At 37.7% G+C, this 25,025-nt stretch overlaps 1 protein-coding gene across 2 annotated transcripts in view; it reads right to left on the reverse strand.

Moving 5' to 3' along the window:
* GABRG3 (gamma-aminobutyric acid type A receptor subunit gamma3) overlaps positions 1 to 25,025 on the reverse strand; it is a 297,135-nt gene that overhangs the window by 128,890 nt on the left and 143,220 nt on the right. For both annotated transcript variants that reach the window (XM_031605275.2, XM_031605274.2), the window contains exons 4-5: positions 8,743 to 8,963; positions 6,578 to 6,660 (exon numbers count right to left, since the gene is read on the reverse strand). In XM_031605275.2, coding sequence (XP_031461135.1) covers positions 6,578 to 6,660; positions 8,743 to 8,963 — 304 coding nt within the window. The remainder of the gene's footprint in view (positions 1 to 6,577; positions 6,661 to 8,742; positions 8,964 to 25,025) is intronic.

Consider the following 25,025-nt stretch of genomic DNA (forward strand, 5'->3'; position numbering starts at 1 on the left):
TATGTCTTTGTAACTGAGACAAATCAGACCACTGTTCCAGAATGTTCCCACATTGTTCTCATCTTCCTGTGATGCAACTGTTTCTTACAAACTGCCCAAAACAGTCATTCTTTCTTATGTAAAAAATGTGACATGAGGAAGTGTGACTGTTTCCTGATGCTGTATATATTACAGAGGTGATCTCTCTGTGACTAAAGTTACAAATGTAGGGTTGCTAAGAGTTTACAAGTGTTGGATCAGCCTCTCCATACAGATCAGATTCATTTGCAAACTACATACCACACTCCTAAACAAGTAAATAACAATCATATAAACATGTAGAATGTAATAGGTGTTGTATTACATTTCCAGATGAAAGATATTTTCTTCATTCTGCATTTGTATTACACTATTTGTATCACTTGTTTTGTGCATTTGTATCACACTATCAAATTTTTGCTGAAACAGAAAGGAAAATCACACTGGCAAATAAAATGATTTTGGCTTCAAGTAAATAATGAATATAATAAGAACAGTGACAAAAATCATTGGAATTAATAATGCCTCTCACATGACAGAGATTCAGTGCCTCAGTTGATGCATTCAGCTGTCAGACATGCAAACAGCCACCTGGCCTTGCTTCAGATTTTTTATCTTATTTTTTCCTGACACTGTAAATATGACATAGTCAGCTATTTCTATTTTGCAAAAAATTGCTCATTGGCAGGTTTTTTTTGTTTTTTTTTTTTTTTTTCTATTATAAACTTGCTTCAGTACTGATTTAAAATAAAAACAAACAAAACACACAAACAGAAAAAAAAAACAATGAAAACAAGCAAAAAAAAATACACTATTTCTTACTCATGAAAAAAAATTAGAGAAAGAAGATTGGATGTTTGGGAAGATATACTGTAACTGGGATTTTTGGGACTTGCAGTTTCCTTTTTTAAAGGTAACTCAGAGCTGGGCATCGCAGAAGAGCAAGGGACAATATATGAATTGCCACTTGCCACCAACTCTCCCTGTTCTATGAGACACTGGTCACCCCTCAAGTTCAGGGAAGTTGCACTGCCTTTCCTATTAAGTAGAAGTTGTGTGTGTATTGGTGACTAAATACAGAGCTAATATCAGATTGTTTTAAGTCTGATATGCTTGTGCTAAAATGTATTGTATAAATTTGGAATCAGCGTAGAAGCATGCAGATATAAATGTTTAGAAAGGTGTCTCTGATATACTTCATACAGTGAGACAGAAAGCTAAAAGAAAGATTAGCGTCACTGATATTTATGATACACACTAGTCTGACATGAATATACCATAAATTAGATTTAGAAAGTCTAACTTTACAGTGAATGTACAAGAATAATTTGGCCAATTTCATTGATGTATAGTACAACCAATTGGAGTAATCAGATGCAAATTAGCAGAAACTCCAAATATCATGCAAACTTTTATGAGTCTTGGCTTGACTAGGAAATAAAGGCTCATAAAAAGCAAGAAGAATCTAGTGCAGTGTCTATGATGCCTTAAGAAACGTACTGAGTTGTTCTAGAAGATAAAAAACTGCAACAGCTAAAATATGCTCGTCACAAAACCTGAATCAAGAATTCCATTGATGCCCCACGACCTGGTTTAGCCCATGACAGAGAGCACAGATGGGAAGTTCGCATTTGGATTAAAGCTCCTTCTGCACAACGCAAGTCCTTCCCAGCATCTTTAATGCTACTACCCTTGAGACGTGAACATTAAGCTGCGTTCCTTCTGGCCTGTTCTTCAGGAGGAAAATTCTGCCTTCAGACTATATTAATGATTCTACTGATGACACATGAGATGAAACAAAGCACAGCTTATACCACAAAACCAGCATTTTTCTAGGCTAGGAGGAATAATAAAGAAACATATTAAAAGCATTGATGACAGCTAGTTCTTCTGGCAGATTAATAACATGAGGCTGAAAGTACTTCCTGATCATCTAAATTGCATATCCATAAAAGGTTTCATGTTCAAAGGGGTAACATTTGATTGAACCGTGTTTATATTTAGAAAATAAGGACCATTTTTTTCAAGAACCGTGTTAGATTTTTTTGTAATGCTTTTCATATTTCCCTATTTTTTTGCTGCAATATTTTACATGCTTTTGTAAATCACTTAAAAAAATTCTTGAACTTTCAGGAGACGGAAGGTACTGAAGGCTTTAAGGCCTGACTGAGCACGTAAACCATCTGTAGCTGGCAAATTTACTTCCCCTTATTTTCAACTGAACTGAAAATACTTGGATTGTTCATGAACATTTGTGTGCAAGTGGTTGCAGTAGAAATGGCATTCCAGTGATGCCCACCTTTTCCTGTCTGGCCCCAATCCTTCAGTTATATCAACCTGGGAGCTGCGGATTTTCTCACTTAGGAAAAGATAAAATTTGCTACAATAGTTCCAATTCTATTGCCTAAATAAGAGATGCTTTTTAGAACAAACAGTGGTGTCAGAACTGCAAGCAAGAAAAAGAAAGCAACAGAACCCAATTAACTAACTCAGTATGATTATTTCTATTCTTGCATCTTGCACTGCAGCTCAGTATAACTGCATCTGGTATGGCTGTCATATTCTGTATTCTGAAGGAGTGTCAAGAATCTAGGATAATCTTGAGCACATGGATGGGGATAAGAGCTGAAGATTTGTTGCTGGGCTGAAAAATGACCAGCGCAAACAATTGTTGAGCACATGTGGGTGCAAATATGCTCATGATATTCTGCAATGGGCCTAGTAAAAGGAAGAAATTCAAGAAGATCCAACAGTCCCAGCAATTGCTGATAAATCAAAACCATAGATGCCAACTAGTTGCATTGCAACTCTAATGGAAAAGATGTCCTTTGAATAGCTTGACTATACAGTCAGGGAGGCATTTGTGAACTTGGAGTGGCTAATGAATAGACAGTGGACTGCTTTGCAATCAACTCCTCAGCTTTTCTTCTGCCTAGTACTTAATCTGAAATTCTCTAATTCCCTCAGAACAACAACAACAAAATAGAAGCCACTAATACGCTAATACTCTTTATGCTCAATAGCTACCAATGCTCCCAATGATTTACCCAAACAGTTTTGAATCTTTATAAAGTTTTAGTATCTATGCTATCCTATGGCAGGAGTTCCACAATGAATTACAATTCTCATTTCCAGCCTGCATTTTGCTTCTTGTGTCTTACTCGTTTATTCTTGTGCTTTGTCCTTCAGACAGAATACCTCTTCTCCCTTATCAATGTTCACGTGAATCCTACCTACCTTAATAAACAACTTTTTCTGTCAGAATACTAAAATTAGGTCATTTACACAATGCCCAATCAGTGCTGAATATAGATAACCAACACAGTTTAACAAGGTAGTTGAGTATCCAATGTAGCACAGCAGTCTCCCACAGCTCAGAAAGATAAATTAACCCGAATGGAGAACCACTCTGATAGAACATTTTTTAAGCAGTAGTAGCTGGAGCACCTAGATCCAATGCTACCATGTTTGCTACACTGGTATCGAGTCATATAATTTATTTTTAATTCCCATTCACATACGTTAATGACACAATTAATGTCACACAATGACATTTATGCCAATGTCACAGCATCTCTGTACTAAGAAAACCTGCCCTTCGTGTGGCTGTTCAGTTCAGTCCAGCACACAGTCTGTGAAAGAGCTGTCATGCTGCACAGTAGCTCTGAATAATACTGCTGCACACATCTACGTAAGGACTGCAATAACATATGCTCACCTAACATATGTCTGAATAGGCCAGATTATTCATCTCATAGTCTGACCTGAAACGTTCAAAACTGTAATGACAGAAAGTCTTCAGACTATTTCAATACTTTCTAATTCCTGTAAGCAAAGAGATTGGAGTGCTCCACGAATGGCTCTTGAGCAAGACTGGCTGATCAGGTTAGCTGTTACTGCAAAGATGCTCTCCAAATTATTATTGTCCGTCCCAGAGGTGTTCCTTCCAAGGTGGTGTTTCCTAGTCGTAGCCAAAAACACACATTCAAAAATCACTTCAGAGTAGGCCAGCAAGTATGTTCCAAACCACCCTCTTTCACAAGATTTTCAATAGGAAGGGGGTAGATAGGTTTTGGTAAGCCCTCTCAGCACACTGAGATGGTCTCCTGTTGATAAACTGCTGTTTTCTTTTTATTCATCCTGGTAAATGGACCACGTAGAGCTCTGTATTCCCACCTGAGGAATACCAGCAGTTCCCAGAGCAATGTGAGGGTTAAGAAGTGAATTATCTGGCACTAGAAGAAAATTCTCTAGAAACAATCTGGGTTTAGCTGTTCACATTTCTGAACCATCAAGGGAAATTCATATAAAAGGTAAAAAAATTCAGATGTTAACTTTGCTTTTGTTTGTGTAGACACATGGGAAATATTTTCCAAAACATTTTTTGTGCTTACCTACTGTGGAAGCTGCAAATATTTGCAGAGAAAGAACAAAAGGAATGCAGGGGAAAGGAGTACTATGCACCATTTCTATCTCATCCAAGGACATATGTCTTGGAATCCATAATAAGCTTCTCTGCTCAGAAACTTGTCAGAGCAGGCAGTAATAAATCATTCAGGCACTCACTCAGTCATTCGCTTCATAAGTCCCACTGCATACCACGTATCTTGAGACTGCTATGAATGTACATAACTCTGAAAATACAACAGATTTAGGGAAAGAAAAAAAAAAGCTCAGACTGGAGATGTCCTACAACCATAGTAGTGCTAAACTTATTCAAGAAAAGGAACAAAACTTAGTATGAACTTAAAAAAATAAACTGTTGTTATTGACATGACCAAAAGATAGAGAAAACTGTAAGTTATTATTTTTAAATACTTCCATATGTTATTCCATCTGACAAGAAACTAAGGAATGCACATAGAACTGGGACACATTCAGATTCTGCTTGATCCTGTGTAATCTCCATCTCTTAGTTTGCAACACATGTATGTTTTCAGAGGTAGAAGGGCTCTGATCTGTAGGAGGAATCTCTTCAAATCAGGATGTGATTTGAAACTGCCAAGGAGTTGAACCTTCTGAAGTTGGCACTGATACTCCATCTCTTTAAATGAACAGCATGGAGCATAGCTTACCAGCATTCAGTACTGCCTAGCTATTAATGGAGGTCTGAAGTGGTTTCCTTCACTACTAGTGTCCACCTTCTTTGGATATTGCTAACACAGGACCTATCAATTTTATGTGGTAGATTTAATTAGTATCTCTGGACTGGGACTCCTCTGCCAGTATTGCAACAAATCAGCAGTAGTTTGCCACAAGGCAAGAGCAACTTTATGCAGTAACTAGGCATAGTTGAAGCATGCATAGATCAGTGACAAATATTTATTAGCAGGAAGGCTCATTCAGGAGGTATTTGCCTCCTGCCCAGTTGAGTATGCATACATTCCACACATCCAAACTAAGCACACAACTGTGTATTTTTACCCAGGCTCACTTATCAGTGTAGATCACAAACCAGCAAAACAGTGATAAGGGTTTGGGGAAAGATGATGTTTACACTGGCAGATTTTCTGTAAACGCTTTCCTGGGGAAAAACAAGAACAAGAATACATCCTGGATCAGTGAAATCCAGATCCAGCTGCTAACTAAGGGTCACTGTTTGCATATTGTCCATAAAAGGAAATTGATACACTTCTATCAAAGCAATATATCTATCATAAAAACACTAGGCAGTGCTAGCCTTCAATTGCTGTTTAAGAGATGTCAAAGAAAATACTTTTTTTCTAAATAGAAAGACAATACTTTTCCATTTATTTCCAGAGAACACAAATCCTGAAACATGGAGTTTTTCTAAGGAAAAAAACTTTAGTGGAGACCCTTTAAAAAGTGTTTGTAAAACATTTCTATCGTATAACTTTGGATTACAAAACCGTGCAGGTGTATCTTTGAGCTCTTGAACTTTTTCAAATGAATCAGCATGGAAAGAACTTTCTCTGACAGAAATATGAGATCTCAGGATAAACTCACTTGACTTCTGTTTTCCATCCATTTCAATAATGTATTTGTTTTGTTCGTTACTTGAGTTTAAAATATACCAATGCTAGATACAGTACAATAGTGGGACTAAAGGACAACTAAGCAACAAAAGTGAAATGGAATTTACAGTATCTACACCTCTTAATTTAGATTATGAAAAAGATGTATTACCATGCTACTTGCTATAAACTCAGATGTTCATAACTAACTGAGCTGGTCCCCAAGCTTCCTCAAGAAAACTGCCATTTGTCTTCTTATTTACACCTCACATGATTTTGTAGCTTAACATAGCAATGACTGGAATGAATATCTGCTCTTGTTTAAAGTGTGACTGTAGAATCAACTGATTAAGGCTGGTTCTGGCAAAGAATAATAGACTAAATCCATAGATAACTTCATGGCATAAATCTCTCTACCAGGAATACTAGGGAGAAAAAGAAATCCCTTGAGTGTTTAAGCAAACCTAAGCTTCTTGTACCTGTTGCAGAATGGTAGGAAAAGCTGTCAGAAATAAAAAACAATCTCATACCTCTACATGTTGCTCATAAACAACAATGAAATGAAATGTTAAAACAGTACTTACAGCTTGAGAATATCAGTGGACATGAGTGTTCATCCATTGGGAAATTATGTAGCTGCAGCTGGCACTCAGCATTGATGGTAAGCCTGTTGAGAAACCAGGTGTCTGTCACTGCACCTCAACAGTATGAACAGAGGAGGCTGCTGAGCAGCTTCAGGTGGACATGCAAGAGCTTTGATACCTATAAAGCCTGAAAAGCTAAAATGTAGACCATCCAAAGGCTCCTTAGGCTGAATCCAAAACAATAGCAACTATCAAAAAACATAAATAATTCAAAAATGTGATTAAGAGTTTTCTGATCTAAAGAAATCTGTGCATATGTTTTTCTTGAGATGATCACTAAACAAAATGGGATGGAATCAGCTGGCAACAAAACTGCTGATGTGTGTGTACATAATTCCACAAAATTAAAATTTAATAAAGAATCTTATAGGGAATCCTCTCTTCATCTGCTTACAGTGTGAAGTTAAAATCTGTTGAGTTGTTTTGGAATACTTCTCAAAAACCTACAAATCTCTGTACAGCCCCACTTGAAAGCTTTTTTTACGAGATATCCTAGCACAAAGGACACTATGTGTGGTCTTGATTTAAAACTGACTGTTGGATGGTCTTCAATCTTAAACACTGTGAAGTGGATCTATTTACATAAGCATATTGTTTTAAGTGCTCGTTTACTGTTGAGTGTTTTTCAGGAAAAAGACATTACATGCATGCCAGAAGTTATGCATGTGTGAGAGACAGGTCTTTTCAGTTCTTGGTGCTTTGTTTTTATTTTCTAATGTTATTTAATATTCAAAAGCTAACAAGCTGGATTTGGAAAAATTGCATATGAGATTTGGAGTGGCCCAGAGAAAACTTCTGTGCTGGAAAAGGTCACTTATGTGGAACTTCTGTTTTTAAACTGATTGTACAATAAAATTCAGAGTGTTACAGAAAGATTAACACCTGAAAGTAGGCAGGCAAGAGGAGGAAAAGGAAAGAAGCCTGTCTGAGCCTTTTACACAGAATGGCACCTTCTCCTGAATGCAGAATATTTTTCAGAACACCACAGAACCTAGACATGCAGTTACTGGTCCCATGCCACGCTGATTCTGTGTGATCACCAAAGTCAGACAAATTACTTGTTTCTTAATTACAGAGTGATCAATAATCTTTCTAACAATTTCTCACTTGAAAAAATACCTAATCTCACAACCCATTTGGTCAAACATTATTCATTTTTTATCTGATTTAGGGAAATTTTGTAGCTTGTATGACAGTTTTTTACGTAAATATGTAAGTCTAACAAACATTTAAGAGACAGAACTTGCTCTGAAGAACTGAAATAAGACTACAGAAAAGAAAAAAGAAAAAAAAAAACAGAAGAGGTGATTAAAGTTGTCAACAGAAATAAGCAAGAGCTCTGTCACCATGGAGCAATTCTATGAAGGGAAAGGCACTAAAAATGTCAGTAGCATTTCCAATTGTTCAATTTATTCACTACTGTTTCTGAAGGACTTGCTACTGGAGCCCAACTGCAATCAGAAGAACAAACACAGTGCTGAGAACAATCAGTGCAGAAAATGTAGCGTGAAAGCCACGTTTCTGAAAAACTGCCCTGTGGAGTTTGGCTTATGGTAGAACTCCCTTCTGAGTAATTCATCTCTTCAATAAATAAACATATTTTGATTTCCACAGGCTCTTTTTATGCAAATATATACATTATTTCTAATACCATGTAGTTGATGGTATTATGAAGATAAGAAAAATTCTAAAAGCTTTTCCTCCAGCGATTCACCCTTTGATGAGATGTGACAGACTATCTTTCAGTGTGACTTATTTGAAGAATCAAGTACTGACATTATCATGAATCTGGAAATATTTTATCTAGTTCTGCACCTAACTCTGATCAGAAAGGTTTCTGGCAGGTTTTATGGAACTACATGCCTCCAGTTTTATTAAAAATCCTAAAATAAAAACCTGAGTTCCACAATTTAGATAGACTTGTTTCCTAGACTCGCAGTTTCTTTTTCAGAAAGATGAGACTTTGCTTAAACTTTGCAGTGCTTATACTGGAATATTTCACTATTTGTCAAGCAATGTCAGGTAAACATCAGGAATGAAGTAGCAGAGGAGAACAAGGAAATTACTCCAGATCCAAAAGTGCAAGAAGCATGCTGAATGCTCACCTGAGGGTGTACAGGATCTTGCCGTCATTCCATATCCGGAGCAGCTGGTTTGGGGTGGTGATCCAGTGTGCTTCTGCTGTTTTGGAGTTCCGAAATATTGTGTCTGGGATCCAGATCAAACCAACCATGTTGCTGTTCAGAGTCAGTATTTTCATGGTGCTGTTGAAGCGAAGACGGCTGTCTGTCCACGTCTGAGCAAAAAATATATCAATTTGATATTCCTGCAATGAAAGCATGATATGCAAATTGAAATCAGTTCTATACATCTCAATACATTTGGTCTTTGATAAAGTCTATCTGGATGTGGAGCAGAATACATTCAGGCCAATGGAACTATGTTCTCTTTCTTTTTTTTTTCCCCCCCTGAAACAATTGACTTATTCATACTATTTATTTATTTTTTCTCTGGTTACTTCTGAAGACAGGCTAAACACCTTCCTTACTTTGAACCTGTGCAGTAATAATTTTGGCACTAGCACATTCTTCTCCCTTGTATCTGAAAAGACAACTGCAAGATACAATTTGTAGAGACATCTCTGTCATAGGTCAGAATGGTGAAAAGTGTGAAAAAAGAACAACACAAGTAGCTGAGGAATGGCAAGTTCCCATGACTTTTGCAATACAATTTTTGTTAGTTAGTTTTGTGGGCAAATTCAATAAATTAATAATTTTCTTTCTTCCCAACTATTCAGCCACACTTTTACAGAAGAATTCAAAATTGTTTTTTTCATTAAAGACACCTCATGTACTTCAAGTGCTAAGAGCTGTGTAGTCACTAACTTTCTGCCTTGAGTATACTAATTGCACTGTTTACATTAATCTCATCTTTTCTCTCACTCCATGTTTCCTGTTTTGTTACTCTAGTAAGCACAATAGGTATAACAATGCAGAAATTAAAATACAGACAGACGTATAGGCAAAGCTATATAGGTGAACACAGAAACACACTGATATATGCATTTAATACCCCATAGAATAAGCTGTGTTAAAAACAGCTTTTGGACCATGACCTCTGGTGATCTGGAGCCAGGAAAGCTCATGTTTGCATTTGTCTGTCTTACGTTCCTTGTCCTGCTTCCAGATTGCTCTACCTGTGAATCCTGTGGAAACATCTGGTCATGCCATAAAAGGCCCTCTCAGTGTTGCAGGGGGGCTGCATTCACAACAGGGATGGCATTTGCTCATAGGACACAAAGCGTGTGCTCTGCCATGCAGGTGAATGCAGGGCTGAGTAGATCGGAGGAAGTAAACTCCTTAGGTCACTCGTGGTACGTGCACTCTTGGTACATCTAAACAGTGGAGAATTTATGCTCTCTAATACGTCTTTGCTTTTGATCACTCTGAACTTGTTTTTATTGCTTTTTCATTTTTCACTTCCCAGGTTTCTCATTTAATAGATTCCCTACTGTAAAAATAAATGCTACTACACCGACAGCATTCTACATTTTTTATAGAGAGAAGAACCTATAGTCTGAACTGTGGAGAGCATTTTTGCTAAAAGCATCTGGTTCCCCTGCTCTATTAAATTTTTGGCAGGCCATTCTTCCAGAGCTGATGCTGTAATGCCAGGTAACCTAATTCACTGACACTGTAATCCTGGTCCTAAACATGCTTGAGGCCTCTCATCTCTAAATGGCAAATGATCAATAGGTGAAGAAGTGGTGCTAGCATCTATCCATCGATCACCTTAGGAATTAAAGGCAAGGCATCAAAGGAATTAAGGACCAGTTTTCTTCATAGCCTATCTCACTGCTATTTTTCATTGTATTAGCTTTATTTTCTTGGTGAAGCTGACAGATTTAAATCTGAAGAGACTCTTCTTTCATCTCAATGAGATGATATCTTCACACACCTAAAGGATGCAATATACTATACAGAGCGCATCTTTATTGGTACCCAGAATTCTGATCTTGTTTTATTACACTGAACTCTCTATCATTTTATCCTTGAAAGACCAGTGACAAGAGTTACTTTGCCACATTCAGCTTTTACAGAAAGGCATACGCCAGACGTGTCTGTGGGTTTCTCCAAATGCTGAGTGAGTAGAACAGCTTTTCTTAGCTCACATGTGGGAATCAATATTTATAGAATCAACTATCATTTGTATACAGCTGGCTAATGATGATGCTGTCTTTTCACAGGACAAGCTTTTGCATAATATTCATATTATTTTATATGAATGCTTTATTTTGACTGTCAAATGTTTACTAAATATAGAAGAAGCCATAATTCCCTGCTGGTAAGTTGTACATATTTAATGGAATTTTGAATTTTAGGATTTAGGGTATTCAGGATTTCACACCCTCTGAAGGAAAGAAAGCCCTTGAGAAGTGTCCTGAGAAGGTACTGCAGCTAGATCTGATCTGAGCACATTGGGCACCAGAAGCAGTGCAGGTACCACTCTGTGGATTCCTTCCAAGTACAGTACTCAGTCTGAGAAACAGATTACGTTAGCCTAGAAGCAGGGCTGCTCTAACACCACTTTTTAGCTCCCACTTTGCTTTTCCATCATTTATTATCGCAGTTAGAACACCTCAGAAATGACCCTTCTTCCACATATCTCCTCAAGGAACTACTGTAGTTTTGTTCACTGTAATAAAAATGTTACAGCTCAAATTAAAAGATTCACAGATCTTCTGAGTGAGTTAGTCTGTTAAAAATATACTTTACTTTTTGAAAACATAGGTCATGAAAAGCAAAGTGATGCTTTAAAAAGGAAAGCCAATGAAAATTTGAAAGTAAAGCATTTAATTTTTCAACACTTTATTTTTTTAAATATTTACAACATTGAATCAGAATGAACAGAAATTTTGCCCCTACAAAACAATATTTTTCAGTAAAAATGAGCCCATGTTTCCATCTAATATCTGAATTTCAATTTCATCCTTTATATTCTCTCCATTAATCCTTTTTAGGAGATGTTGGATCAGTACATCCTTTATACTAGTCTTTGCAGTTGCTTCAGTTTTCAACTGAGCAAACAGTGGGATATGCTATTCATATATTCACTCTACAAGGAAGAGACTGAGGATAGTTTCTCGGCTGAAACTCAGTTCTTTACTTCTAATGGAGTTAGCTCTATGCACACTTCAGCAAAATTACCTTTATCTTCACTGAAAATAGATACTCAATTCTCAGTGAAGTCAAAAGCTTCTATATGCTGCTTTGCACAAAGCTAGTACAGTGATCTCAAACACATAGAGCCCAACAGAAACTGACAGAACAAAGGTTCCTTTGTTGGTCTCACACACAACTTAATAATAAAACAAGACAGGATAGAATAGAACATACAAAATAATGCTTTTCCTTTGCTGTATAATACCTGCCATTTAGACGAATGCCTATGGTCAATGGAAGTTCTTCATGAAAGTCAATGGTTGCACTGAGTATCCAGGCAAGACACCAAGTTTTCAATGGAAAGATGCCTCAGTTGAAGCTACATCCTAAAGTTCTAACAACATTCTTTATGTTCTACCAAGACACCAGAACTGTTGCTAATATCCGATTCTTTCTTTACCTTTTTTTTTTTTATTATTATTATTATTTGGTAGCCATCTCTGATTATTACAATGTACAGAAGAAGAAATTAAATATTTTCATCCTCTCAGTTGCAGAAAGGCGAAATTGCATTCTTCAAAAAAATGATGCTAGGTTCAAATACAGGAAAGTGTTCTGCCACCATGTTTTCTTGTCTTCCAAGCACTCTGTCGTGCCACCAGAACAGACTCAAGATTTTTCCTGTTGTACTCATACTTATCTGGATATAATAATTAGCTATGCTGCATAGCAGCCACACTTCTGAACACACTTCTGACATCCGCCTTGAAAAGAGGCAACTCTATAGTGAAAAATGGACCTACATGTTAACATGAGGGAAAATTTTATGGAAATCTTATTTCTTATTTATTTCTGAAATAAGAAAATTTCTCTGATGCAAAATAAACTTAAAAGCATTGATAGAAAAAGACATTATCAGCTTTTATAGATTTCATTATGTTTGGCTTATCGAAAGTAGATTTGCAGAGCACATTACATGTGTAATTTAAATTTTTTACACTTACAAACTTCATAAAAATGGAATATGTTTGAAGCAGAGTTTCGCAAACTGTCCAAGTGTACAGAAAGCATTTTCTTTTCTGTGCTGTGTTCACAATGTACATTAGAGAAACTGGAAGAAGGTGAAACTAGAATATAACAATATTTCCCAATAGAAAACTAGTGATACACAGAAATACTCAGCCAAATTGCTACATACACAACTTTAGACCTTTTAAGAATATTTAAATTTTCAAGAAATTTTAAGAAATTTCAAATTTTCCTCTTATTTAGAAACATTCTACATCTACAATCTAAAAGCAATGTATGTTGGCATGAAAATCTCTTATCACCCAACAAGATTATCTTTGAAAATGGAATTTGAACATAGGTGTTTAACAACACTCACTTAACTTCCATAAGTAACCTCTAAAACCAAGAAAACACGATCCTTTCACCTTTATTGCATACAAGCAATCATTTCATGGAGAACATTTGTGTCATTTCAAGTGCTCCTTCTGTCCTTTATAAGCTCTCCTCTCAGTCTGAAACTTTTGTTGAGAAAGACGACTTAATGAGATAATTAGAAAGAGAGTCTGAGTTTTTTCCAAATCATACGATGATTTAGAGTATGTTTTTCTGGCTTTGTGGAGAACAGAGCAGTAAGCTAGAGACAATTTTTCTTTCTTTCTTTCTACTGATTTGTCTACAAAGCGTGACATAACCCAAAAGCAACAGCAGTATTACCAGCCATAAATAGTGACACACAGTCGGGGTTCAATCTATTTGTTTTTATCATTTTTTTTCACATTTTCAAATATTTTTAGCATGGTTTAATTAGTCCCTTAAAATCAAGCCAGCAGTAAATTATTTGCTCTCCAACTGTGCAGGAATGATTAATGATTGGAAACATCTTGAAAGTGTTGTGGTTTGAGGTACCTGTAGTCACAGAGAAAAATACTTTGTTTTCAACCAAGTTGTCAATTGTTTTCACAGTCAAAAGAGGAGCTAATGTATGTTGGCATTAAATGAAGCTTTTCTCTGACCAAAATGTATTATTTTAGCTGTGGGTTAATCCTCGAAAATAGTATTTAATTGGCTGTCACAGTCAGATGATCTATTTGGATGGCTATGGATAATAGTATGGTATGCCTTTGTTGCTTCTGCTGCAGCCTTCTCATTTTCTGTATTTTCACAATTCTAACGACAGTAACAAGAACAGTGTCAAGAGCCTCGTTCTTGGAAGACATATAAAAATTTCCTGCATGATGCTTTCCAGGTTCTTACTACTGCCTGACAGAAAATGCACCACCATCACAAGACTAAATTTGCTTATTATTTCATTTGCTTCTGGCTTCATAGCTATTGCTTTTTTTTATGGATCCCTTCATAATATTTTCTCTAATTCCTCCAAAACTTTTTTGTTGCTTTGTTTGTTTTTTATTGTTGAGGCTATATTTTGTTTGCTGAAGGATTACGTCTGATTAAAGCTATTACTGAGATTTCTACAAGGCTGGTATGCAATCAGCTAAAAATGCCTAAATAATTAGAGTCCAATTTAGATTATGATCATTTTGTACCCTCCATCCCCTTTGTATAATATATCAAAACACTGCACACACTATTCCATTGGCTTGAAATTAGCCCAATAAACTGTATAAAAGATAAAATCACCTTTAGTTACCAAAAAGGTTGACTTCACCAAAGTGGCTGATCCTATTTGTTAGACTTAAATTGTTCTGTAAATTATTGAGCTTTTTTTTTTTTCATTTAATTTTGAACTATTCTGTATGAAGTATGTTTAAAAAAAAAACCTCAAGTGGTAGAGCACTATGTTCAAGCAACAATACAGAAAATTACAGACAGGTTTATTCAGGGAAGCAGGAGAGAAATGAAGCTTCACAGTTCAAACAAACAGAGCAGTTTAAAAATACAGAAACAGCAGACAGAACAAACCAAATTCAGTCTGCTGTGACAGGGAATGCTTGTAACTTTTGTCAGTCATTTCCACTTCTTTAGATCAGCCTGGTTGGATCATTCACAGCTGTAGCCTCAGTGTATAATTCGAGGTCATTTTCTGCCTCAGTTCTCTGAACTCCTCACTGAGTCCTTGTCCTTAGCAGAAATTTGTTTCTTTTTCATTCAACAACATGGCTCTGCTGTCCTCCCTGCAGACCACACCAGCCTCAGAGCAGAGCAAAACCTTTGAAAGGTGGGAGCTTCCCTCTCTCTTTACTCAGAAACAGCACACAACCAAACACTTTGAGAATTTTTTTATATGCCCTTGCCACAAAAGTACAAAAACAAGGCTTTGAGATACTTTGTTCTATAGGAAATGTACCAGACATTCAAGTGACACCCATGCTGTCTGTTTATTTAGTCTGCTATTTGTCTTCAAGTCCACTTGAAGAATGTTGGGAGAAGGCAGTCTTTCTATGGTTTGAAGTCCATTTTCAATTAAAGAATATTTTGTCTGGCCCATTTGATTACTGAAAGATAAACTGAATTGGCAAATATTACCCTGCAAAGGTTCATGTGACTAATTCAGCCTTCTCTTTAGTTGTGTGGCAAGTGAGTGAAAGAAGAAATATTCCCTGAAATAAAGAAAATGTATAAGGTAAAATAAAAAGCACATTTCATTGGTAGCATGTATTAAAAATTCTTATTTATCTTTTTGATATTTCACCTTCCTATTCTCCACCATCCTACTATTTCAATTCTTTATTTTTACTCCAACACCAACTCTTCCTCTTACCATTAACAGGCTCTGAGAGGTGGAAGAGCTCAGGAAATGCTTCCCTACTTCTAAGCTTTTCTCTTAATCTAAGTTTAGCTTTACTAGCGGCCTTGAGGCTGCACCTTCTAGAGATGCCCAAAATAAATATATAAACAACGAAAACAAAAAACCCAAAATGATTAGCTTTACAAAATATGTACTTCTGAGAACTTTCCAAACTTTGTTTTTTGTTGTTGTGTTAGAAATACTTTGAATAACTTGCTCCTGTGGGAGAATTTGCTTTGACACTTTCATAAAGCGATAAGCATGATTGTTACATGGAGAATATGCAGTGAAAGGAGCAAAGTCAATGTTCAGATTGTCACCAGGGATATAAGGACTATTCAGATTAACATTGGAAGAATATTTCATAAAGTGGTTACAATCGTCTCCATAGCTGAACACTCTGAGTACAAAAAATAATAATAAAATCACAGCCTCAGCAGGCATCGTGGAGCAAGGAGGATGGAAGCTCACCTTTCTCACTCTAGTGTTGCCCTCTGGTTTAGAGCATTACTTCATTGATTTCTTGCTATTCTACAGGATGAAAGACAGCTAACCTCACAGTAAAAAGAAAAAAATACAATTAAGAAAAATCATGTAGCATTTCCTTTCCTTGAGGAAACACTTATCTGTGTCACTGCACCTATTCTGGCTCACTGGGGCCTAGCTCCAATCCTCTGTATTATAGGTAACTTCTGACACCCAGTAGAAGGAAGACCCGGAGATGCTTGTCATGGTCCATTTCCATAAATTCCTCCCTACCTCCTCCTCATTCACTGATGGATTATCACTTGTGGTTCAACCAACCATGCAACAATCACAAACACAGCATGACATTAGAACAAATACTACTTGTTTTAGAAAAAACAGTTGTAGGTCTTTTCTTTTCACCTCACTTTTAGTGGAAGAGCCAACACTCTTGCTGAATATTCTTGCTGATCATTTCATTCTGGGACTCTTCTGCTCATCTCTTTTTCTCACAGAGCATTTCCAAAGTATCCTGGTTGCTATGATCTCTACAGCTGCACTTACACAGAGGGTGTGAAGAGGGCTAGGGTTCATAACCTGTTGCAGGCAGGATCTGATGATAAGCCCTGTCTTTGATAACTGAACCAGCTGTACTTAAACCTGGTTAATTTAGAATAACAGCTATCCAAAAGATACAAGGAAGACAGAGAGGAAATAAAGGTGGGGTAATAGATGGCAAGAGAAGACTTTTGGTCACTGTATGTGTGGTCAGTGTAATTCAAATTGTCACTCCTAAGGAAACTGCTGTTGGAAGAAACAGTATCATTGAATTTCACAAAGTACTGTGCCTACTCTGACTTGTAATTTAAGGCTTTACAAAAAGAGCAGACAGAGAGACAGAGAGAGAGATTCTAAAAGCTTAATTCTATGTGGAAAGAAACCAAGGTTTCTTTTGAACTAATGAGAATTTAGTAATACAAATGCACATGGACTAGCTTGACTTCTGCACACAGTAAAGAAATAAAAATAAATCATCACTGAATAGAATAAACAAAGAAAAAAAAGATTAATCTGTGAATAAACATTAATGACTGCTCTTAAAATAATAAAGTACAATATTAAAGTCTCCTGAGTATAATTGATATCCAAAAAATCATAAAGCAAATTATAAAGATATTCAATATTTTTCAAATATTACAACAACAGATGTATCAACATTACAGTCTTATGATTTGAAGTGTTAATTTATTCAAAACAGAAACTAAACATCCCTGTTCATGAAAATAAATGTACTCTCGGAGACTGCAAACAATACTTTATGCAAGTAGTCTCTGTTAAAATCTGTTTGTTTTAATGATGGAGAGCGGGCCTTTTGACCAAGAAAGTGGGAGAGCATTTTGAAATATCTTTTATTGCCATTGGCAAGTAAGAAAAGCAGTATAATGTTTTTATGTGTACTGTTCGTCACATGTTTTTATGTGTACTGTTCCTTCTGCAAAGGAACGGGAGATAGGGCAGTGATGTAAAGACATCCATCTTGGTGAAACAGGTACAGAGAAGTTCTCTTGCAGAACCACAAGTGAGAGAAGAACTTATAAGGAGCACTTTGTGAAGAGAGAGGTGTCAAAATCAGTTGTCATGTTCCAACAGTCTCCTTCCAGAGTCATTTTTAGAGTATGTCCTGAGGCTGTGTCATATCTGAAGAACTTATGTACCACTCCACTCAGCAACATCATGCTTCCTTTCAAGCCCTCTTGTATTAGGTGGTTTGATACTCAGAATAGCTCTATCTCCATTTAAGCTCCTAATTTCAAGCAAAATTTGATCAAATTCCAACTCCCCCTACATTTCAGTCCACTCTTTTCTGATACTCATATTAAACCAGTTATTGACATTGGTAATTCTTCATTGTCGCTTGTCTGGGGAAGAAAAGTGACACCAGATGAAACAGCAGATGGCTGATTGCCATTCACTGTGCCACTGAATGACAGCAATTTCAGGAGTCCAGACTGTTCCTATCAGTTTTACAGGAGCACATTCCCTTTATACTCACCAGATCTAACAATAGCCACTTGGAGAAATTCAAAAAAGGTTTACTAGAAATTTTCAATACCTGATATTATCAGAAAAAAATGTGAAAAAATCTAAATCTAAAAAAAAATGTTAAGATCTATCTTGCAAATCTTATTAGGGAAAATGACACATAGTAATGTAATGATGTGTAAAATAAACTCACTCCTTTCCACAATTCAAACCTGCTTCCCACCTGAACATCTGTTCTTGCGCTGCGGGATTAATAACTGGCACTAGAGTACAATTGTACAGCATATTTGAAAGAATAATCAGTAATTCTGCTACTACTTGTGAAGTAGTTATACTCTCACCAATAAAAGGAGATTAATAGGGGTGCATCTCTTATAGAGAAAAAAAAAAAAAAAAACTTCATCTCAGTGTGGCCTGACTAGAAATGAAGTTGGCAGCACACACAGGTGATAACAGAGTCACACCTGATGCTCTGTGCCCAGCACTAGGGGGGTAACTAGAAGTAAGGACAGCGGCATGCCACCAAAGTGGGGAACACACTCCATCTGTTGCCATGGAAACCCTCCCACCTCTGCCCCCATCCCCAGAGCTGGTCCCCTCACTGTTGCTACAGCAACTGCTTGTCAATGCCCTCCGTCTCCCAGCTCTGCATCTCCCCACACCCACCCAGGCTTCTGCACACCAACACTGTGCAGCTGGAAGGTTAGAGCAGGGAGACAGAAGACGGGCACCCTCTCAGACAGAAGAGGCTGCAGAGGTGCTGCTTGCTCCATTTAGATGTGATTATCCTGGGATACCCTACAGGAGAAAGGCATGAAGTTGACAGCATGCTTCTATGTCCCTTTCTGTGGTGGACAGACTCAGGACAGTCTTTTGCCCATCAGCGAATGTCATCAGCAATTAATTCTAGCACAAACACTTTGCCTGTATTATTTTGTCTGGTTTACTTTAATGATGGAAGAGAAATAATAATATTGACACAGCCACATTTCTCTAAGTCTGTATATTTTGGCTGTGGTCTACTAATGTCAGAATTACTTCATTGCTAAGTATTCTTTTTAAACTAATAAGGATTTTACTTTCATTTGTATTCTGGTTCTCTTTTTCCCAATTCTAACAAACAGAACATGAAAACAAAGCTCAATCCTTACCAGATTCGTTACTGCAAAAGGTTCTCCTGCCCCAAACATATTCCACTGCAACCATTCAGGCATAATGTTTTCTGAATTTTTCTAAGCCACTTTAAACGTTTCCAGGTTATTAAATCTCCCTTCACTGGAGGAACACACTAAATCTTCGATGACCTATCCCACAGCTGAACCATAAGAAGCACAGAACTTAAGTACTGAAAGAAGGCAACTGGAAGTTTAAGGCATGAGTAATCAATCTTTTGGCTTGCCTGGGTCACACTGAATGAGGAGAAATTATCTAGGGTCACATATATGAAGGTTGCTCCAAAAGTAATGACTCCTAATTATTTCCATGGAAATAGCAACTTATACAAAGAGCACAATAACACTTTTTGTTAGAGCAACTTCTCAGCTACAAAACACTATTTTTCAACATAATCACCACCATTAGATATGCATTTTTGCCAACAGTGAACAAGAGCCTGTATGCTGCGCTCATTAACATCTGCACCAGCAGCAGTGACCCACTGTTGCTGCTGCAACTGCTGAAGTGTACCAGCCACTGCCTCGTTGTGCTCACATCCACTGTTTGGTCCCTATCAACACTGAGCAAGTATCATTGAATGTCAGTGGGTGCCATTTTTTTCTGCAAGGATTCAGTGATGCACCTTTGCTTCATACACAATTCCACATCAGACACCACTGTATCAGACTGCCCCTCTGCTGTCATCTGTCACATGACAACAAAATTTAATGGAATACTGGTGGGAAGGTTCAACATCTAATGCCATACAAACATCTGCCTCTGATGTCATAAGCCAACATCATAAAACAGAAGGCATGACTTTCAGAGCAGCTCTCATAAAATACGTGTTTAGTGTACATAAGTGGCAAAACTTATTTTAATTTTTAATTCTTTTTAAATTAAAACGTATATTAAAAAAATAGAGCAACTAAACCATAAGACTAGTAGGATATGTGACCTTGTTTTTGTGAAACTAACACATCGGTCTTGCTTGATGGCAGTGGTAACAATACATAGTGAGCTCTCAAAAATAAGAGATTTTTGATGAAATTTTACTCTTTCTGAGCTTCATCCTTGAAAACAGTTGTTCACAAATGTATGCACTGCCAAAGAGCAATGACAAGAGTGAGGGGTGACTGTGAAGCACGAGATATTTCTTTCTGGTAAGACAGGGCTTATGAAAGTCTGCTAGAGAGAGATGAACAGATTTTGGATTGCAACTCTACACATTCCATTTGAAAATTCTCAGGTAGTGTATTTGTGTCAACTGAAAATGAAGTTGCAAATAAGTAAAAAAATTAAAAATTCTTCAGCAATCTTGGAACCTATTCTCAAATTCCTTTATCAAAATGGAAAGCATGGCTGCATATCTTCTGCTGTTCACAGGATTGTGTTTAGATAACATATCAAAATACTTAAACTTATTTGCCATAACTTAACACACACAGCACTCTCTCCATGCCCATGTTTCAGCCCAGATAGAGTTAAATGGCTCACTGATGTTCAGTTGGTGCTGAGTGATGTTTGTGCACCCAGGGCCAGCCCTGCCCTGCATGATGGTACAGAGCAGGAGTCGGACAAATTGCAAGCTGTGCTGTCCTGGGCTACAGGTTGGGCATGTCTGGACTAAGGGCTAAGAAAGATTTCTACTTTTACCTGGTATCAACATACATCCACATTGTTTTCCTCACTTGAACAACCCCAAACTTGAAGCTGATGTAGCAGGAGTTAAAAACTCAGCCCGAATTCAACAACTTAACCCAGTACAGAAAAATAGATCTGTTATCTATGGCAATTTTCTATTTCACTGTTATTGTCTAAAACATATTTTATAATGCCCAGCTGTGGAGTACTGCTTTAAAAGACATTTCTCATGAAACAATTCATAATATACATTTCAATTGCCTATGAAAGGGATAAGTTATTCAGTACCAACAACTAGTACATTGTGAACAACATGAAAGAAGTGGACATTCTTTTTGCTAATGGAACCCTGCATGAATCTTTACTTTTTAATTTACTTAGATAACAAGAAGAATAAAAACAAAGGGCCCAAGGCACAAATTGTTCTAAGTAGATACTTCTCATTCTTAAGATGTAGAATGAAAGCCATGAGAAAGATGGTTGAATTGTTCTGAGGGCAATAATTGTGTGAAAAATGAACTAACAAATGAAAAAATTCTTGAAAGGAGTTATTGAACTACTGAATATTTAATTATGTATTTCTTAAAAAGCAACCTTCTGGTCTAGATGATTAATACAGCCAGCTGTCATTAGAATGAACAAAGCTTAATGCAATTTATCTCTTTCTGGAAATCCATACGAACACTCATCAGAGTTGTAGAACAGCCACCTGCTGCAACTTTGCTCATTTCAATTTAGTGACCTGCATAATAAAAGTGGCATTACCAGATTGGGATAAACGAGTGATCAAACATTAAATCAAAGAAATTTCTCATCTGGACCCTTATTTCAGCTTCGTTTCATCTTATTCTTATTACAACATAAAGGTTTAGGAGTGCTTCAGAGATGAATGAGATTGAGCAATCACAACTGGAAAGATGGGAATAGTCACACCTGATTTTGCAGTCCTTTGAAAGTAAGCCAACACTAATTGTTCAAAAAAAAAAAAAAAAAAAAAAAGCTTAAAGTTCTACTAAACTAAAAGAGAAGTTATTAGGGGACAAACTTGGAACAGTTTTCATTGCAATACTGTGGGAAGCATATAAAATTGAAGGCAATAGATGGGAAGGCTAATGATGGCATGGCAGCCATAGCAACAGGTAAAGAGACAGGCTTTCTCTAAAACATGACAATCTTTATCTAGATGAGAGTCTACAAAGATGGGTGGACATTTACAAAAGCATTTAAGTACATAAGTCATGCTTCTAGCTGCTCTCGATCCAGAAGTTTAAGTTAAGGAGAACAACTCAGGGCAGTTCTTATCAGATTTGTTCAGATACTTCATGTATCTTAAACACCTAAAGATATGCTATGTGGAAAACTCAGCAGAGTCTTTGCTAGCTGGGATGACAGCGAAGTAGGCCACAGCCAAAGAGGTTTGAATCCCAAGCCTCCACATCCAAGAGCAGAATATTTTGAGGGACATGCTGAGGGAGAAGGATGTTCTAGGTGGCAACACGTTTCACTCTTGCCACTGAAGAGGTCACTAGAAAGCTAAGTTTCACAGAGGTAGGAAAACAAGAACAACAGCAAGTCTGACCACAGGCTACTGCTTCACACAGTGTCTACTGAAATGCAGAAAGTGAGCACTTCATGTTAGACCATTACTGGATGTAAAAGAAAAATAACATGCTAAAACTTTGTCTTTCTGTCTATCTGAGTTCTCCAACCTAGTTCAAAAAACTTCTTTCTGGCCCTTCTGGCCTTTTCTTCAGTTTCATGGAAGTGTTAAAGGTCAAACAAAAGTCAGTGAATCAAAGCATCCATTCTCCATTAAAGGTACTTTTTTTTTTTTTTTTTTTTTTAATGTAGGTATCTCAGAACTCAGATTATTGTCCATTATAAATGTTAAAATGAGAATGAATCTCAGAAATTACCCAGTGTCTGGGTGCACAGGGATGCAGTCAAGCACATGGACTACAGACCAAAGGACAGGTGATGAATGCTTAAGACTGGGATGAATGCCACAGCCTTAAAGACCTCTCATTTCAATTTGACAGGCATTACAATAGACCAAGAAATGTAGCAAAAAAAGGGTATGTTTCCACCACTCATTCAAAGTTTCCATAATGTTTTAGAAATCAATTATTTTTCATAACAAAGATTGAAATACAAAAGCCATTCACACCAGCTGAATAAAACTTGGTATTAGATACAGTCCAATCGAATTTCATACATAGAAAGTAAAGACATTAGAAATAAAGACACAAAGCTAATGTGACATTAGAATCCATCTATACGTGGGTGAGAACATTCTTAAGTTGATCAAAAGATAATCAAATGGCAAAGAGCCTAAACTGATCAAGATGAATAGCTAGTAAATGGAAATAGATGATCAAGTGTAACACCTGCTGCCACAAACAGTCTCTATGTTGGAAGTATATTAATACCCTGAAGCACCATCTCCATACCTGTTAGGAATTTAAATATTAAATCTATTAATCAAAAACAAGCCCTCACTTCTGTCAGAAATATTTTCACTAAAGTGATTTGTATCCACACATTGATGGATAAAGAAAGGCTTATAACAGTTGGGATTTCATGGGCAACAGAGCATCGCTCTGTTAGTCTAAGGAGTATCTGACTTGTCACATTAAAGAAGTTTGTTTTCAATATATATACCAAAAGCTCAGTGTCAAGAAAATTGTCCCTGAATAATGGTCACTAGCAAGTTAAAAACCTATGGATGACAAGTAGTGTATCTCATGGGTCAGTACTGGGATGGGTGCTCTTTAGCAACTTCATCAATGACACTGACAGAAGGGTCAAGTGCACTCTCAGCAAGTATGCAGATGATGCCAAGCTGTGTGGTACAGTCAACATGTCTGAGGGACAGGACGTCATCCAGACAGACCTAAACAGACTGAGCAGTGGGCCCAGGTGAACCTCATGAGGTTCAATAAATCCAATTGCAAGGTCTTGGGACCGGTGCTCTTTAACATCTTTCTCAATGACATCGATGACGGAATCAAGGGCACCCTCAGCAAGTTTGCTGATGACACCAAGCTGAGTGGTGCGGTCGACACGGTTGAAGGAAGGGATGCCATTCAGAGGGACCTTGAGAAGCTAGAAATGTGGGCCTGGGTGAACCTGATGAGATTCAACACGGCAAAGTGCAGAGTTTTGCACTTGGGCCGGAGGAATCCCAGGCATCCCTACAGACTGGAAGGAGCGGTCCTTGAGAGCAGCCCTGTGGAGAAGGACCTGGGGGTCTTGATAGATGAAAAACTTAACATGAGCCAGCAGTGTGCCCTTGCGGCTCGGAAGGCAAATGGTATCCTGGGCTCCATCAAAAGAGGGGTGGCCAGCAGGGACAGGGAGGTGATTGTTCCCCTCTACTCTGCTCTTGTGAGGCCCCATCTGGAGTACTGCATCCAAGTCTGGAGCCCCCAGTACAAAAAAGACAGGGAACTGTTGGAGAGGGTCCAGAGGAGGGCTACGAAGATGATCAGGGGACTGGAGCACCTCCCCTATGAGGACAGGCTGAGGGAGCTGGGCTTGTTCAGCCTGGAGAAAAGAAGGCTGCGGGGTGACCTCATTGCAGCCTTTCAATACCTAAAGGGAGCCTACAAACAGGAGGGGAATCAACTCTTTGAAAGGGTAGATAACTGCAGGACGAGGGGAAGTGGTTTTATGTTGAGGGAGGGGAGATTTAGGTTGGACGTCAGGGGGAAATTCTTTACAGAGAGAGTGGTGAGGTACTGGAACAGGCTGCCCAGAGAGGTTGTGGATGCCCCATCCCTGGAAGTGTTCAAGGCCAGGTTGGATGGGTCCCTGGGCAGCCTGGTCTAGCATTAAATGTGGAGGTTTGTGGCCCTGCATGTGGCAGGGCGGTTGGAGATTCATGAGCTGTGAGGTCCCTTCCAACCCTGGCCATTCTGTGATTCCGTGTCTTACACCTGGGTCATGACAACTACTTCTATCATTACAAGCTGGGGGATGTGAGTATAGAGCACAGCCCTGCTGAGAAGTTCTTGGGGATATTGGTGGATGGCAAGCTGAACATGAGCCAGCGGTGTGCCCTTGCCACCCAGAAAGCCAACTGTATCCTGGGCTGCATCAAAAGAAGTGTAGCCAGCAGTGTGAGGGAGGTGATCTTGCCCTCTGCTCTGTGCTTGGG

The sequence above is a fragment of the Phasianus colchicus genome, chromosome 1, assembly GCF_987193195.1.
Source record: "Phasianus colchicus chromosome 1, bPhaCol1.hap1.1, whole genome shotgun sequence".
Taxonomy (NCBI): domain Eukaryota; kingdom Metazoa; phylum Chordata; class Aves; order Galliformes; family Phasianidae; genus Phasianus; species Phasianus colchicus.